This window comes from Enhydra lutris, unplaced genomic scaffold, assembly GCF_002288905.1.
Source record: "Enhydra lutris kenyoni isolate GAN:26980312 unplaced genomic scaffold, ASM228890v2 scaffoldscaffold38, whole genome shotgun sequence".
NCBI lineage: Eukaryota > Metazoa > Chordata > Mammalia > Carnivora > Mustelidae > Enhydra > Enhydra lutris.
This window is the reverse complement of record NW_019154122.1, coordinates 9,011,667-9,029,424: the sequence shown is the minus strand read 5'-3', so window position 1 is coordinate 9,029,424 and position 17,758 is coordinate 9,011,667. Positions and strand designations below refer to the sequence as shown.

Genomic DNA, 17,758 nt, shown 5'->3' with positions numbered 1-17,758 from the left:
CCAGGGGCTGGGGAGAGGGGAAAAGGGGGGGGTGGTGTTTCATGGGGACAGCGTTTCAGTTCTGCAAGATGGAAGCTTTCTGAAGATCTTCTCCCAGCAATGTGCGTGTCCTTTGCACTCCTGAACCCTGCACTTAAAAATGGTTTGGATGGGGCGCCTGGGTGGCTCAGTGGGTTAAAACCTCTGCCTTCGGCTCAGGTCATGATCTCAGGGTCCTGGGATGGAGCCCCTGCATCGAGCTCTCTGCTCAGCAGGGAGCCTGCCTCCTCCTGTCTCTCTCTGCCTGCCTCTCTGCCTACTTGTGATCTGTCAAATAAATAAAAAAAAAAAAAATCTTAAAAAAAAAAAGTGGTTTGGGTGGGGGCGCCTGGGTGGCTCAGTGGGTTAAAGCCTCTGCCTTCGGCTCGGGTCATGGTCTCAGGGTCCTGGGACCGAGCCCCACATCGGGCTCTCTGCTCAGCGGGGAGCCTGCTTCCCCTCCCCCTCTGCCTGCTTCTCTGCCTACTTGTGATCTCTGTCAAATAAATACATGAAATATTTTTTAAATGATTAAGATGGCACATTTTATGTTATGTGTGATTGACCAAATTAAAACAGCAACAGCTCCCCTCTCTCCGTGCTGGGGCCCCACTCCCTCATGGGGGGCTCCTTTCTCAAGCCTGGGACGTCCTTCCAGGTCCTGGTGCCCAGCCTCAGACCCTTGGGTCTCCTTGGCCCTGATTGGATCACATGCCCCACCACTCAACCAATCACAATGGGCAGGGGATGTGATTGGCTGAGTTTGTAACCCCACCCACAATAAGGAGCTCAGTGATTGGGTGGGGGATTCTCCCCCCTCCTCCCCCCAGTCTCCAAAAGACCTGAGCGGGTTCTGGCCTGAGCACTAGGGACATGGAGCACTGGAGGCCCCCGCCCCGCCCCCGTGTGTTCACACCTGCTACCATCCTTGCAGTTGGTTGGCGGGAGCAGGTTCCCTGAGGACCCCGGCATGAAAGGGAGTTCCTCCACCATGACCAGTAACCTCTAGATTTGTTCTCCAGCAGGCTGGGGGTAAACCACAGTAAAATTTGCACTTTGTCACCTTCAGCCCATTCCTTCAATAAATATTTATCAAACTGACGGGAAAAGGTTGTAGGAATGATGGAGGCAAGAGGTGGGGAAGGGAAGGGACGGGATGGTTGGAGAAGTCAGAACAGGAGCAGGACACGGCTGCTGAGAGTGAAGACAGGAAGAAGGCACAGATGCAGAGACTAAGGTGTTGACAGTGGAGAGAAACTCGAAACTGCGCAGAAGGTGACAGCGTCTCGGAATCCTGCCAAGTCTGCTCCTGAAGCAGATGTAAAGTGGGCCGATATGGTTAGGAATGCTGGGCCAGATGTCTCCAGCCAGCTGGAGTGTGGAGCTTGATATCCCCGAACACTGTTCTCGCCAACTCCAAGGAAGTTTTCAGAGGGAACGCACAGGATCCTTGACTTGTTGGGAAAGCCTGGAGCTAAAAGCTTGGTGCAGACGCCTGAGTGAGCAGAGAACCTTCCTCCTGAACAAAATCCGACTGAAGTTCTGCAAGCTGGTGCTCGTATTTTGGAAGTGTCTGTTTCTCTCTATGTGCTTCTGAGTTCATAGTCTCTCCAGTCTGCTGAAGGAGAAATGTGAACTGGAGGGTTGGGGGGGAGAGGTGTGTGCCCTTACATAGGTGACAAACATTTGAACTTAATGTGTTTTTTCAAGAGAAGTAAGTGAGGGTTGAGGGACAGAGAGAGAGATCATCAGACCTCGATCCCAGTCCCCTCACCCCCACCCCACACTACCACTGCCTGAGCCTGGTAGGCTCAGGAATCAGGAGACCTGCAGGGCTGTTGTGAGGAATGGATAAGGAAAGAGCAATAAATGACAGCCCGCCCCCCCCTGTCATTGTTTCACCGCTAGGCACGGGGAGAAGCTACCACCAAGGCATTAAACCAGGCCCAAGCCAGGAGTCAGCCCCTCTCAGCATATGCTTGTCTGCGGGAGGTGGAGCTGGGTGTTCTTCTCAAGGACAGCAGCCGCAGACTCTTCCACGGGTCAGGTGCTGGAAGATTCCCTTGATAGATACTTACGGGGCCTCTCCCAAAATCAGATGTGGTAGGTGTTGAGGATCAAAGGTTAAGGGGACAGTTGTGGTCCATGCCATCCCAGATCTCTCGGCTTCAGAGGCCAGATGACATAGAAGTGCCCAAGAGGGGTGCCTGGGTGGCTCAGTGGGTTAAAGCCTCTGCCTTCGGCTCAGGTCGTGATCCCAGGTTCCTGGGATCGAGCCCCGCATCAGGCTTTCTGCTCAGCGGAGAGCCTGCTTCCTCCTCTCTCTCTCTGCCTGCCTCTCTGCCTACTTGTGATCTCTGTCTGTCAAATAAATAAATAAAATATTTTAAAAAAAGAAGAAGTGCCCAAGAGATGGACAGTGTGGATGGAAAAAAAAAGCGGGCTGGGGACCCTAGAAAGCTGGGTGTGAATCTCAGTGGTCTGTTCATTCCTTCTTTCACCCAGTATTTGAGGGTCTGCTCTGTATGTGCTGGACGCTTATTCTAGGTGCTGAAGATACAGGGGTGAGCAAGATAGACCAAAAGCCCTCTTCTCTTAGAGGTGACATTCTACCAGCTCAGACGCTCCCTGGCAAATCTGCGATCTGGAAAGTCATGAGGTCTTGCTCAGCCTGTCTCATGACAGAGCATTGGGTGTATTAAATAGGGCAATGCACGTGAACCTCTTGACAGGATGCCTGGCATGAAGGCTGCCCCCCCGTTAATGGTGGTGCAAATGTGACCCATGGTGGGGACGGCCATCCCAAACTTTGGGAGAGCCTGGGAGGGCTTCCTGAAAGAAGAGACTTATAAGCTGAGCCCTAGAGCCACAACTATAGGGCTGAGACAAGGGTAGGGACAACCCCCAGCAGATCGGAACCTCCTCTGACCCTCTTGTCTGCCCCCACAGGTCTCCTTCCCATGGATGAGTGGCTCGGTACCTTGGCCAAAACCACAGCCAACTCGAGGCACACAGCAGTCAAAACAGCCACCCTCGCCACCACAGATACCCTTCCACCAGGGCATCCGGCCAGCCCCAGTGCAGAGGAGCTGGTCCCAGGGGTTTCCCAGACCCACCATGGTCCCGCCTGCCCCCCACCGGCGGCCCGTGAGCGCTGGTGGGAAGATGTTCTCCTTTGTGGTGGATAGTACCCACAGGCCTCCCGTCATCAAGCAAGGTATTCACGCGCTCTTCCACTGGTGGCTTTCGGGATGGGCTTAGAGCCACAGGGATGGGTCTTGATTTTTGCTTATTTTCTCTAATTCTAAAAGTAGAACATACTTAACCATGAGAAAATCCGGGATGGGGGCGCCTGGGTGTTTCCATCCATTGAGCTTCTGACTCTCGCTCTCATCTCAGGTCTCGATCTCAGGGTGGTAGTTTCAAGCCCCACATTGTTGGTTAAAGCCCAGGGTGGAGACTCCTTTAAAAAAAAAATCAGGGGGGCGCCTGGGTGGCTCAGGTCATGATCTCACGGTCCTGGGATCGAGCCCCACATCGGGCTCTCTGCTGTGCAGGGAGCCTGCTTCCCTCTCTCTCTGGCTGCCTCTCTGCCTACTTGTGACCTCTCTCTCTCTCTCTCTCTGCCAAATAAATAAATAAATAGTCCTTTTAAAAAATTAGGGATAGGGTGCCTGGGTGGCTCAGTGGGTTGGGCCGCTGCCTTCGGCTCGGGTCATGATCTCAGGGTCCTGGGATCGAGTCCCGCATCGGGCTCTCTGCTCGGCAGGGAGCCTGCTTCCCTCTCTCTCTCTCTCTCTCTCTCTCTGCCTGCCTCTCTGTCTGCTTGTGATCTCTCTCTGTCAAATAAATAAAATCTTTAAAAAAAAATTAGGGATAAACAGAAGGTAAGAAAATAGTTAAGGATCATTTGTCACCCTCATCACCCAATATCCCCTGTTGGCTTTTTGAGGCATATCCTTTCAGACTTTGTGCTCAGCACATAGGTACACATCAGTGCCCCTGTGGTGAGTGTGTGGGTTTGGGTGTGTGTCAATGTGTGTGTGTGCTTGTGCATGGATGTGTAGCAGGACTGAAAACTTACAGCTTTGACTCACCCGTGCAGAAGTATTGGCACCTGAAATCCCTCTTGGCCACAACAGCCTTAGGAAGTTTTTAAATATTTTATTACCATTTTGCAGGTAAGAGAAGGCTGAGGCTTATTGAGGAAAATTACCTCCCAGACATAACATATTCAATCTAGTCCAATCTAACATTTTTCAGTCAAATTTAAGGTGGTTGTCTCAGTCACTGTTGCTGTCACTCACAGCCTGGTCACCCTGGGGTACCAGCCTTCATGATTTCCTTCCCTCGCCCTCTTCCCCAGAAGGCCTCGTGACATTTGGGGAAGGGACTTCCTGCCTGTCACCGTCCTCTTAACCTCACCAGCAGGTTTGACTTAGTCCCTGGCATGATTCCGCTTTCTTCCATGCCTATGATGAGAGGATCCCATTCTCTGTCCTCTGCATCCCAGCCCCAGGCCCCTCGGAGTTCCCAGGTTTCTCTGTGGCTCCACAGCCTCCCCTGGTGTCACTTAAGACCATTCACTTAATCAACTCCCTCAGCCATTCAAATAATAGTTACTGTTGTGAAATATACAAACAGAGGAATAAATGAAATGCAACAATATCATGTCCATCATTATCATCATCAGATGAACCCCTATGTGCCGTCAACATTGAATGAAATTACTCAGCCATTCACCCCTGTACATTTCATAAATATGAAAATTTTCAAACATACAGCAAAGTAAAAAGAGTTTGACAGAAAACCTCCCACCCAGTTCCATCATCAACGTTTTGCTATACTCTATTGCCTATCTGTCTAACCACCCTTCTACTCATTCATTAATCCATTTTAATTTTTGATGTATTTCAAAATAAATTGCACGCATCTGTAGTCTTCCCCCTTAATACATTAATATATGTAACAGTAACCAGAGTTCAAGAGTTTTTGTCTTTTTGGTGTAAAATTAACATGCGATGTATGTAAGGTATCAATTGCTGTATAACAAATTCCCCCAAAACTTAGTGGCCTAAAGCAAACACACACACACACACACACACACACACACACACACACATATTATTTGATACAGTTTCTGTGGGTCAGGAATTTGGAAGCAGCTTAGCAGGGTGGCTGTGGCTCAGGGTCACTTAAAGGTTGCAGGTAAGCTGTCAGCCAGGACTGCAATCATCTGAAGGCTTGACTGGGGCTGGAGAATCCGCTTCCAAGATGGCACACTCACATGGCTGTTGGCAAGAGGCCCCAGGTCCTTACCCTATGGACTTATCCAGAGAGATGCTGGAGAATCCTCATGGAATAGCAGTTGGCTCTTCCAGAGAAAGTGATCCAAGACAGCAAGATGGAGACTGCAACATCTCCTAGGACCAAGTCTTAGAAGCCATTTTGTCGTTACACAAGTCAGCTCTATCCCATGTGGGAGAAGACCCAGGAGCCTGAATGCCAGGAGGCAAGAATTATTGGCAGCCCTGTCTTAGAGGCTGGCTACCACAGTCTGCCTTTGGTCCTCAATGATTCACTCCTCCCCCACTTGTACAACTCCCTCAACCTCTCCCGAGTTCCCCCAAAGTCTCACCCTATTCCAGCATCAGCCTAAATTCCAGAATCTCATCATCTTTTTTTTTAAAGATTTTATTTATTTATTTGACAGACAGAGATCACAAGTAGGCAGAGAGACAGGCAGAGAGAGAGGGGGGGAAGCAGACTCCCTGCTGAGCAGAGAGCCTGATGCGGGGCTTGATCCCAGGACCCTGAGATCATGACCTGAGCCGAAGGCAGAGGCTTTAACCCACTGAGCCACCCAGGCGCCCCCAGTATCTCATCATCTAAATCAAGTCCAGGTACAGATGGGGCTCACTGGGTGAAGTTCCTTGAATTCAGCTTCTCAAGTACCACTTCCAGCAATCTGAAGAACTGTGAACTAAAGAGACAGGTCATCTGTCCATCACACACCCAACATACCCTGGTAGGACAGACATAGCAGACTGCTGTGGACACAGCTTTTCAACCTTCTGTTGAAAAGGCAAAAACAAACACACAGGAGTCCTTGGCCCAAAGCAATTCTGAAATCCAGCCAGGAAAGTGTTAGAAGTTCCCTGATTAGGACTTAGACCTATTCTTACCCAGAAATGACCCTCCATGGCTCTCGCCTCTGCCCTCTGGTTCCTTGGATTGGACCTCTGAGTCCTCCTACCTTTTCCAGGAAAGGCATCACATGTTTGCAAATGCATAGTTTTATAGTCAGCTACCTCCCTATAGATGTGTGGGGTACATTGGCTTCTTTGGCTTCTTTTGCTTTCGTGGGTCTCTGCCTCCCTCAGTCCACATCAGTAGTGTTTCTTATTGGGGTTCACCCTACTGGCAAAAGCCATGCCCACATATTCCTTTGACATAAGCGCTCCTCTGCCCTGGGCTTCTGCCAAGAGTGGGAGGGACAGCACTTCTTAGAAGCCCTGTTCTTTGCCCAAATCAGTCTCTGAGACCCTGGCTCAGATTGTTGTTCATGCTTGACAAAGGACAGTACAATCTTACACTCAGCTCCCTCTTCAGAGCGTGTTTTCCTGAGAGTGCCCTGGATTTGATCTTTGCCCGGAACTTATGTCTTACATTTCCTTTGTCATGTGAACAGGCAGGGAATCTTCAAGCTCAATCAAGTCCCAGCTCCTTGAGATTCAACAGTCCCTCCATTGGCCTCCCTCCTCTCCCTCAGATCACATCAAGTGCCAGGAAGGAGGCAGGTGGCACTCTGCCTGGGCTCCATCACCCAGTTCATCAGGAACATTTTCTACTTTCCACATCAACACAGGCCATGTGTTATAAAACTTCCTGCCACATCACGAGGATCCTTATCAGAAGAGAAAAAGAGACAGACAGACAGATAGACAGACCAGGGATGCCTACACATGGAGGAAAGGCCATATGAGGACACAGAAAGTAGCCATCTACAAGCCATGAAGAGAGGCCTCAGGAGAAACCAACTGTGATGGCATCTTGGACTCCCAGCCTCCAGGCTATAAGGAATATCATTCCATTGCTTAGCGGCCCAGTCTACGGTATTTCATCATGGCTGCTGAGCTGACCATTGCAAAGTCCATCCACTGTTGGAGAGGACTGTCTCAGGGTATAAATACCAGGAGATAAGAAGCACTGGTGCCATCTTGGAGACTGGGCACCACACAATGAAAGGCACCCAGTGTGCCAAATCCTAAAGACACAATGCAGGTACACACATGCTGTCCCTGGTGAAGATTGATAATTATCTGATAAGTTCCGGGAAAGCCAGACAGTTGTTGAAATATTGAACCATCTGGCAGACAGCTGTAGCTTAAAACTTCTTAAAGTACATCCATCCCCACTCCTGCCAACCTCCTGCCCCAGTCATCCCATCCCTCCCTCAGGGTTCTCCCCACTGGGACCTCCGAATGATCCAGCAGCTGGAGGGTGTGTCTTGAACTGAGTTAAGCCAGTTTGGTCATACATGGTCCTTGGATTCACTGTGAAGTTAACAGGAGCTAATACAGATGTCTGGGGCGGGTGGGGGAACTGCTCCAGCTCCTCCCTGCCTGGGTATAAGGAAAGCAAGTCTCAGATAAACTCTACCCCCATGTAGACTTCCAGTAAACATGCCTTCAGTAGCAAAGGGGTCCCAAACCTCATTCAGCCTGTCCTGTAGGTTTGATCCAGTCCAGGCTCTCTGTCCTTTAAGCACTCTCACCATCACCTGGTAGAAAAGCCTCACTCAAGGCAGCTAGGACAGTCACGGGGGTATCTGGAGTTACTCCCAGAAATGGCATCAGATAGCAGAGATCTAAACCAAGACTGGACACAGGTCCCTCCTGAGCACAAGGGAGGGGCTCTCCCATACTTGAACTGACCTTCAGCTGACCCGAAGGCAGTACCTTCCTCCGTTTGGCCATCGGGAACCTGTTTCTGACATAGAGCATACAGGGTCATGGGCCACCAATCTGACCAATAAAAACCATCTCTGGCCTTCAGTTTGCTAATTAGGAAAGAGCCGGGTGTCATAATTGCCTCTGAACTGTGGCCTGTCCAAAGCAATGCTGCCCCGGCAGGCACCCCAGGCATGGGGACTCCTGATTGGGGCAACTGATTGCCCCGAGGTTGAAAGGTAAACGAAGTGCACATATATAGCATCAAACAGGCTCTGGTGAATATTGAAAAAATAAGCCACAGGCCTTGGGACCGTCACTAACGTGCCACAGGGGCATCCAGAACTTGTCTGGATGTTATAATCAAAGCCCATGCCATAGAATTATTGTTTGTTTTTTTAATCTCACTTCTCCCGTATTCCTTTAAAAATAAAAATTCCAGTTATAGATGTTGGCAAGAAAAGAGATATCAAGTAAGGAAGAGCAAAAGGGGAAATGTTCCAGGCCTGTGCTTTCTGACGGGGTAGCCACCAGCCGTATGTGGACTGAGCTAAGACTTCTACTGGGACAGAGGAACGAAATGTTTAATTTGCACTAACTTAAATTTCAAAACCGATACCTGATTCAGTTACTGGAAGGTTTAAAGTATGCGTGGAATGTCTTGAGAATGCAAATCTGCTTCTTCAACTGCAAGTTTTGGAGAAGCCCAAATACAGATCAAGTCTTCCCGTTGAAAATGCAGCTTACATCGAGGGGCGCTCTAAGTGTAAAAGGAACCCGGGATCTCAAAGACTTGGTGCCCAAAGGAAAAGAATGTAAAATACCTCTATAGTTTTGGTCTTGATTACAGGTTGAAATAATAATGTTTTAATGTACTGGATTAAATAAAATGTATCTCAAAGTCAGTTTCATCTTTTTACCTTTTTAATGTGGCTGGTACTAGAGAAGTTTAAATTATCTTAAAGCAACTCTCATCAGATTTCTATCAGACAGCCCTGCTCAGTGACATTCCCCAGCCCTTCTGTTGCTCCTTATTCTGTTCCTCACTTGCCCCAACACCCCCTTAGCATCAGCTGCCTTCCAGAATTCCCGGGGAGGAAGCAGGAGGAGTATTCCTCAGAGAGAGGGAGCCGCCATCTTGGTGTTTTGGGCTTCTGGGCCCAGAGCCCGCTCCCCATACGCAGAATACTGACAGAACACGAAGGCCCATGCTCAGGAGTGGCATGAACACACCTGCTGTCCCAGCTGTGAGGCCAGTGCCCCCAGCAGGACCTCCTCCCTAAGCCCTTTCTGTCCACAGCTCTGTTGGCCTCCACCATGGAGACAGGAAATCAAGTGGGTGTGTGGGTTAAGTAGGGAGCTTCCAGTTCCCGACTATTTCTAGGGAGACCAACTGGCCCCGGTCTGCCTGGGTCTTTGCCGGCTTTGTACAGAAAGCCCCCCATCCCAGGAAGCCCCTCGGTGCCTGGCAAACCAGGACAGTTGGTCACTTTACCAGTTTCACAGGCAGCGGCTAAACCTCCATCAAGTGAACCTCAAATCCAGTCCTTGGCAATCAGCAGGAAGGGAGACCCTCCATGGGGCACGGTTCATGCAAAACTGCTCCTTGTTGACGGGTCTGCCCTGGGAACCAGCCCCTAAATTCCTCACTCACTGCCTCACTTACGGGTTCACCACCAGGGAGGACCTCCTACCCACTGGTGTGTGTACTGGTTCTGGAGCCAGACCAACTGGGTCAGACCTGACTGCCCCTTCCTAGATGCGTGGCCTCTGTCTCCGCACCTGGGCTTCTCCACGGGGCTGTAATAACACCCACCTCACAGCGGATTTTGTGAGCCCCTAGATTGACATATGGAAGGCACTGGTGACCAACAAGCGTTTCATGAGTTATTGTTTATGAGTGGGCCAGGCCCTGAGCTTTTTGCTCTTAGACAACACTCCCGAGCACCTTTCCCGTCCATGAGCGCATCACGGAACGGGGACAGGTGGGGGTTCGTGCTGGAGCTTGGCCTCTTTCCAGCTCTGTGTGCTTGGGCAGAGCTTTTCTCTCTCTGTACCCGTTTACACATCTGTCAGATGGGATTAGTCAATTCATTTTATGGGGCACAAACTGAGACGTGGTCCCAAACCTCACAGAACTTACCATTCTGTCGGGGAGACTGACATTGACAAAAGGATCACAGAACAGCATCTATGAAGTGGTAACCAGGACAGCACCCAGCAGCAGAGATGCCCCATACCCCCATGGGCTCAGAACTGTAAGGCCCCGACTTAGCTGGGGGATCAGGAAGGTGTCCTGCGGGGGTGACACTCAAGCCAAGCACTGAAAGGCAAGTGACCTTCACGAAGTGCAGAGGGGAGGGAACAGCGTTCCAGGTGGAAGGGACAGTGAGTGGCAAGGGTGGACGGAGGGTGGGATGAGTGTGAGATGTGGGGCAAGTGTGGCTGAAGCCTGCACTCCCGGAGGAACGTGGCCTGAGACACTGTAAAAAGTAGGAAGTGATGGCAGGTGTTAGCCAGGGCAGGGATGTGACCCAAGGTCCAGCTACAGCAGGTCTACCCCAGCCTGTTCTGGTGCAGATGCAGGGAGGGTGGTTGGGAGCCCAGGCCCGTTTCCCTCCATGCACCCAGGAAACACTGTGGCCAGGCCACTCCTCCAACACACAAGGCCACGCATTTGCCAGGCACCACGGGCCTTGGACTATGTCCGCTCCTGCTTCTGGAGTCCGCAAACACGGTGGAGACCTTGGGGAGGAAATCGTTGGCTCTGAAATGCATAAATAAAAAATGCAGAATCAAAGGGAATAAATGACTGAGTAAATGTCCACAAATGTGACGCTGTGTACTTCATTAATTGTTAATGTTAACATTCATTAATGTTTCATAGCCTTTGAAAACAATTGGTTCAATTTCTCACTTCACAAGAAGACAAGAATGTGCAGTGATTGCCCAGAAATCAGTCAGCTGGAAATTTAAAACATGCCTCTTAGAGCCAAATGATCTCAAAAACAGAAATAGAGAAATCTTTTCAAGTTCATACACCATATATATATATATATACACATATATATATATATAATTTTTTTGGTGTACAAATATGAGTATATATATATATTCAGTGTTAATGTGAGTAAATTGTAGTGTGTTTGATGTGATACAGAGGGGTCCTCCAAACAGAACAACACCAGGACTCCCAAAAGTCACGAACAACCCTTGTGATATTGAGGGGAAATAAGCAAAAAAAAAAAAAAAAAAAAAAACACCAGGAAATCCTAAATGTCTATCAAGTGGGTCCAAGTTAAATGTGTTTGGCACATTTGCATGATGGACTGCAACACTACCATTAAAAATAAATGCAGCATAGGTGCACCTGGCTGGCTCAGTCAGTGGAGCACACAACTCTTGATCTCAGGGTCATGGGTTTGAGCCCCACACTGGATGCAGAGATTACTTAAAAATAAAATCTTGGAGCACTAGGGTGGCTCAGTCAGCTAAGCATCTGCCTTTGGCTCAGATCATGATCCTGGGGTTCTGGGATGGAGCCCCGCCTCTGCTGAGTGGGGAGTCTACCTCCCCTCTGCCTACCCGCCTCCCCAAGTTCATGCTCGCTCTTCCATGCTCTCTCTCTCAAATAAAATCTTTAAAAAAATAAAAAAATATTTAAAAAAAGAACACAGTATATGTGTTAATAATGAAGAGGATGAAAAGTATAGACTTCTAGTTATTAAAAAAAAACATAGCATAGCTACAAATACTGACATGGGAAGATGTTTTTGATATATTGTCAAGTGAAAAAGCAGGCTATGGGAAAAATCTCTACAATAGAAATCCTATTTTGTCTTTTTTGTTTTTTTAAAGATATAATTGCAATAAAAATCGCTAACATTTAGTGTTTAATGTTAATATAGTGCTCAGGAGCAGGAAGCTTCTGTAAAAAGAAGCTTTTTCTGTAAATATTTTAGGTTCTATGAGCTATATGGTCTCCATCACAGCTATTCAACCTTGCCTTTTTAGCTGGAAAGCAGCCATAGACAATATGTAAATGAATGACTGTGTTTCAATAAAACTTTATTTACAAAAACAGCTGGGGGGCCAGATTTGTCCCTAGTGCCATAGTTTGCCAACCCCTGCTCTACACCACTACTTCATTTAATTCTCCAAGTGCCCTTTGTAACAGAGACTGTAACGTGTAAGTTATATAACTAAGGCTTAGAGGGTAAATGACTTGTCCAAGGTCACCAGCTCTTACATGGAATAGCAAAAAGCCTAGTAAGGGACACACCAAAGCGAATCAGCACAGCTAACCCTGGAGAAGACGGAGGAGGCAGTTCTTTCCCTTTCTGATACTTCTATAATGCCTTCTTCATCGCTTTACAATGAACGAAGACACTGCTTTGCCATTTTTAATAACAGCAGGAAAAGAATTATGAAGATAGTCTAGAAAGATCCTTCTAGACCTCAGGGACACTCACAATGTCCTGTGTGCTCTCTGTTGATCTTGTGCATTAGTGTGGACCAATGCTGTGGAACTGTCGGAACCGTCAGTGGTCGATGGAGTTCCCAGGATGGGACCTTCCAGGGATATTTATGTGGACCAGGACACAGCCCAACAGGATAAGGTGAGGGGTCTCTTGGGAAGGACAGAGCTACAGCAGCAAGAGAGACTGCAAAGGGATTGCCTCTTGTTCTCTATGGTCTAGAAGTGCCTTTTTTTTTTTTTTTTTAAACTACTTCTAAGAAACCATCTTTTACTCCCGGGGCATTCAACCAAAGGTTTGGTAACTGCTCATTTTATCCCAAATAACAACATCTACGAGCGCAAAGTATTGGCACCTACTGTGTGCTAGACCGTGTCCTGGGCCCTGGACATTCAATTAGCTCAGGAATCTTCACCATTTTCAAAATAAATGTTATCACCCTCACTTTACAAAGGAGAGAGCCAAAGCTCAGAGAGGTTCAGTACGTGGCCCAAGGTTGCACAGTGTGAGGGGCAGAGCTGGGATTCAAAACTGGGCCTGGTTAACCTGCAGCTGGTGCTCCTGACTCCCACACAGGAACCGATTGGTCAGCCATGAGTGGTGGGACAGTGTCGGGGAAAACATGTTCCCTGGCAGGAAGAAGTGAGCAACAAGGCCGAGGACTGAGCGAAGACAGAGGCTTGTTGAAGGATGGGAGAGGTTTAGAATGAAACGGGAATGGGAGCCAGAGCAAGTGAATTCAAGCCCTGCTGGGAAGGGTCCAGGTTGATTTCTCCCTGCATCAACACAAACTAAAATTATCCTAAAAGAAGCAGTCCCGCGATAACTTACTTTCCTTAAAGGCCAGGGCCTGAGCCTGCAGCAATTCTCCGAGTCTGTGAGGAGCAGAACCGCTTACGGTCCAGGCTAGGCGTGGGAATCCGCAACCTCAGGTGGCAGGTGTCCCCGGACCAGGCCTTGGAGAAGTGCTGCAGTGAGGGAAGAAGCCAGGTTCGCCGGACGCTGTTACCAGTTCTCTCTTGCTGTGTACAAGCCACCCCCAAATTTAGTGGCTTAAAGTGGCAATTTGTTGGGCACCTGGTGGGCTCAATCAGTAGAACATGTGACTTTTGATCTCAGGGTCATGAGTTCAGGCCCCATGTGGGGTGTGAAGCCTACTCCAAAAAAAAACAAAAAACAAAAAACAGGAATTTGTGAGTTCCCAGAATCTACAGGGTGACATGGAATGTTCTTTTGCTTGTGTCCCCTGACCTCGTTCATGCAACTGTAGTCAGCCAGTGAAATGGCCCAGCCCGTGGTCTCCGATGGCCTCATTCCCATGTCTGGAACCTGAGCCAACATGGCTGGAGTGATGGGCCTCTCCCTGCACATGGTCTATCATCTGGGACTGCTTCACAGCGTGGCGGCCCCAGGTTTCCCGGAGGGCCAGGACAGACGCCGTATGGCCTTAAAGAACTTGCCTGGAGATTGCTGCCCATCACGTCTGCCACATTTTATTGGTCAAAAGCAAGACACAGGACCGGCCCAGACTTAGGGAATGGGGAAATCGATTCTACCTCTTAAGCGCAGAAGCTGCAAAGTATTTGTGGTCATTTTTCAGTCCTCCCCAGTTTTAAACTGGAAATAGAATGCAACCGCATTTATAATTTTTTTTCTATTTATGAGCCATTTTTGCCCTGACTTTCCAGGACTCTTTCAAATGCAGGTGCCAATAAACAAATTGGCTTAAGCAAAAAAAAAAAAAAAAAAAAAAAAAAAAGGCATTTATTGAATCATCTTCTTGAAAATTTAAAAGCCTACTAGCTTCAGGGATGGCTAAATACAGGAACTTAAGCGAGATCAAAACAGTCCCTACTACTGATCTCTTCCTTCTGTTTCCCTCTGTGTTTGGCTCTCTACAGCACACAGGCTTCCTGTGCTGGAAAAGACAAACTCAGACACATAAGCCCATAAATTTAAAGTTTGTGTTCCAAAAGGAGGCACGATCCTCTCCCTCTGTAATGGATGCGTGAAATCTCTGAGAAAACCCTGCTTGACCAGCTTGGGTCACGCCCAAGGAGCAGGAGGGCGGGGACAGGAAAGAGCAGGGCACATGATTGACAGTCCTACCAAGACTACATGGAAGGGGGACCCCTCTCTCAAGGAAGAGCTTGGGGGCCTCACAGAAAGGCAGCAACTGGATCTGCACAGCACACCTTACAGGCTTCTTTATACTGCAGAGCCCAGCACAGGGCCTGGCACATAGTAGCTGCTCAATAAACGTTTATTGCATGACTTAATTGGGTGAAACAGGCACGGCTGCCCAGTACAGAATCTGATGCTCTGCCCTGAAATTTTGCCACAAGCATTTGCAGGGATTCAAAGAAAGATCCTTGGCGGCAACTGGCAATGCCAAAGAAGCTTCCTCACAGCAGAAACCCAGTCCTTCCTTGGGCTGGGGAGCCAGAAGGTCGTGGAGCTGATTGGATAAAGCTCCCCAGGAAATGAGTTGGCCTACAAATTACTCATTTACCTCCTTCCAACCAGTGGGAAATTGTTGGAAGAGCAGGGACTACTTTAAAAGCAGAAATTCTGTAGCTACGTTTGCAGATATACCTGGGGACTTGTGTTTCGGGTTTTTTTTTATGTTTTTTTGATGATTTCTGTTAAGAAGTTAGGGGGATTTTTTTTTTCTTTTTGGGGGGAAGCCTAACAAATTCTTTGGCGGCCGAGCTCTTTCTTTTGGAGAGCTGGAGAACTGGGTTAATTATACCTGTGGGTAGGGGCGCCTGGGTGGCTCAGTGGGTTAAGGCTCTCTGTCTTCGGCTCAGGTCATGATCTCAGGGTCCTGGGATCGAGCTTCGCATCAGGCTCCGTGCTCAGCAGGGAGCCTGCTTCCTCCTCTCTCTCTGCCTGCCTCTCTGCTTACTTGTGATGGCTCTCTGCGAAATAAATAAATAAAATCTTTAAAAAAAAATTATACCTGTTGGTAAAGTCGGTAGGCAATTTTGTTTTCCCCAACTAAAAGTTGACATGAGCCCACACGAATAAATCCCTACTCCTACTTATTTACTCTACAGACTCAGTTACATGGAGTAAGTTTTTATGTCAATAACGCAAAGAGGCAGGAAGTACCGTAAGGGAGGAAAGGGGAAAGAAATATTTCAGAATTTATTAAATTTTTTAAGTTAAAAAATAGTCTTCATTATACGCAGGATGTGGCCAACTAGAATATCATTTTCCTCGCAACCTTTCCTGGGTCCCCACTGCGCTAGGCTGAATATTATAAACAAAAATATTATAAATAAACTCCCTAGCAATAAACGTTCCCAGGTGGGGCCGTTGTTCTCAACATGAAAGTGTAATTTTACAGGAAAGGAAATTTTCAGTGCCTGTGAGGTATAAACACCTATTACAGGAGTCTGTATACAAGTGTATCATTTTCCCCAAACTCTTGTCTCTGTGAGGTTTTCCAAGTGATGGAGATAACCTTGAAAGTCTGCTTTTCTTCCCTTTCCCACCTGCCCTCACCCTCCCAAAAGAATCGCACCGCGTTTTCCCTGCATTTTTAAAAATGGGCTCACCCTTGCGGCAGACCCACACCTAGTAAACACCCCATCTGGCCGCCACCCAGGATGAAATCATTCTGCTGCTGGGGAAAGAAATCAGCCGCCTCTCGGATTTTGAACTTAAATCCAAATACAAAGATGCAGTGATAGCGAAGCTGCAGAATGAAGTGGCCAGCCTGAGCCAGAGGCTGTCGGAGTCCACCTCGTCCAGGCAGAGTCGGTTGCAGGATCTGGATGAGGACATCGATGCCAAACACAGAGAGATCCAGAGCTTGAAAAACCAGGTAGGTAGACTCGGAGACAAGGTGGTGGAGGCCTTGGAGTCGGGACCCAGGGCGACAGCTGTGGGGGAGAGCCAGGGAAGCACCAAGGGGAGTCACCCAGATAGAAAAGGGGAGGTCAGCGCAGTGCCCCGTGGTATGAGCACACATCCCGGGAATCAGGGGCGTGGCAGGCTCCCAGCCCAGGAGAACCACGTTCACTTTTGTTAAGCACCTACAAGGAGCAAGCTTTGGTGCAAGTTTGGTAGATGCATTGGCTCACTTAAACCCCACGGCCCTCTGACACGTACCATTCTCCAGATGAGGAGACCAAGGCAGGCTCAGAGCCTCCCGGGAACTTGCTCAGTTCGCACAGCAAGTTAGAGGGGGCGGGGCAGGTTGAACGCAGGTGTGCGTCCTCGTCCTCGCAGACCCTATGCTTTCACCCCACCTGCTGCCTCTACCCAGCTCCATTGCCTCAGTGACTCTCACCCCCCACCCCAGCCCCAGCCAGAAAGAGCTCCGGGCAGTCCGCTGGAGACGGGGAGGAGGAATCCCCATCTTCCAAACCCAACCCCCAAGGCAGTTGCTGGCTCACTTGTAGGGAACTTCATCAAACAAAAATCCTCCACACAAGCCCTTCTAGAAGCTCTTTTCTTTGCACTGTGCCTCTGGTATCATTGCAATTAAAAGCACGAAGCTGAGAAGAGCTAGAAACACTCTTAAAAATTATCCCAAGAACCTCTTATGGGAAAGCTGCATGTCCCCCACAGAGAACAGTAAGAGGTGAAAGAAACGTTTTCACTCCAAGTTTCAAAAGCACAAACATGCAAAAGTATAGCCTTGGGGAGGGTGGGGGACAGAGTCACCCGTGCCCTTCCACCTTCCAGCAGGTGTCCTCTTCCCAATATCTCAGATACCCCAGGGAAAAAGCACGTGTACCTACCGCACCCAGCTGTCATAGAATCTGAACAATGATGGTGCTTGAAATGAGCCAGGGAACTTGTGAACCCTTGTTCAGTCTGTTCATTCTCCCAGAGTGAGAATGACAAGGTTTTCAGGGACTGAAGCCGAAAACAAGGACCGTGAGCGCCATCTGCTGGCAAAGGTCTCCGCGCCCTCACGGGCTGCCCCCCTTCCTCCAGCAGGATAAGAGGGTTGACAAGGAGCTGCAGGGTTGACTCGAGGAGCTGCAGCTCACACCTGGGTAGTGAGGTCAGAGGACAGTCACAGCTACCACCTGTCTGCCGTGTGCCAGGCACGATCCGAGCTCTTGTACATAAGCTAACTTACTAAAATACTTTTCACAATCCTCTGATTGGGACTGCCATCACCCCACTTAATGAAACAGTGAGACACAATCTGGTGTCCTCCCTGTGTTCATCATCAGCTGTAAAGAGCAGCAACAGACACCCAGAGTCAGGCTCCCAAGTCCATGCTGTGCTTTACAGCCGGCAGCCCGCACTCTGGTGCCTAGAGCCACCCGGCAAGGTTGGAACCGG

At 48.9% G+C, this 17,758-nt stretch overlaps 1 protein-coding gene across 1 annotated transcript in view; it reads left to right on the top strand.

Annotated features, from left to right (window-relative positions):
- Positions 1 to 17,758, top strand: part of LOC111154873 (forkhead associated phosphopeptide binding domain 1) — a 120,364-nt gene that overhangs the window by 34,213 nt on the left and 68,393 nt on the right. The window contains exons 3-5 of the mRNA XM_022514808.1: positions 2,968 to 3,235; positions 12,480 to 12,589; positions 16,062 to 16,280. Coding sequence (XP_022370516.1) covers positions 2,968 to 3,235; positions 12,480 to 12,589; positions 16,062 to 16,280 — 597 coding nt within the window. The remainder of the gene's footprint in view (positions 1 to 2,967; positions 3,236 to 12,479; positions 12,590 to 16,061; positions 16,281 to 17,758) is intronic.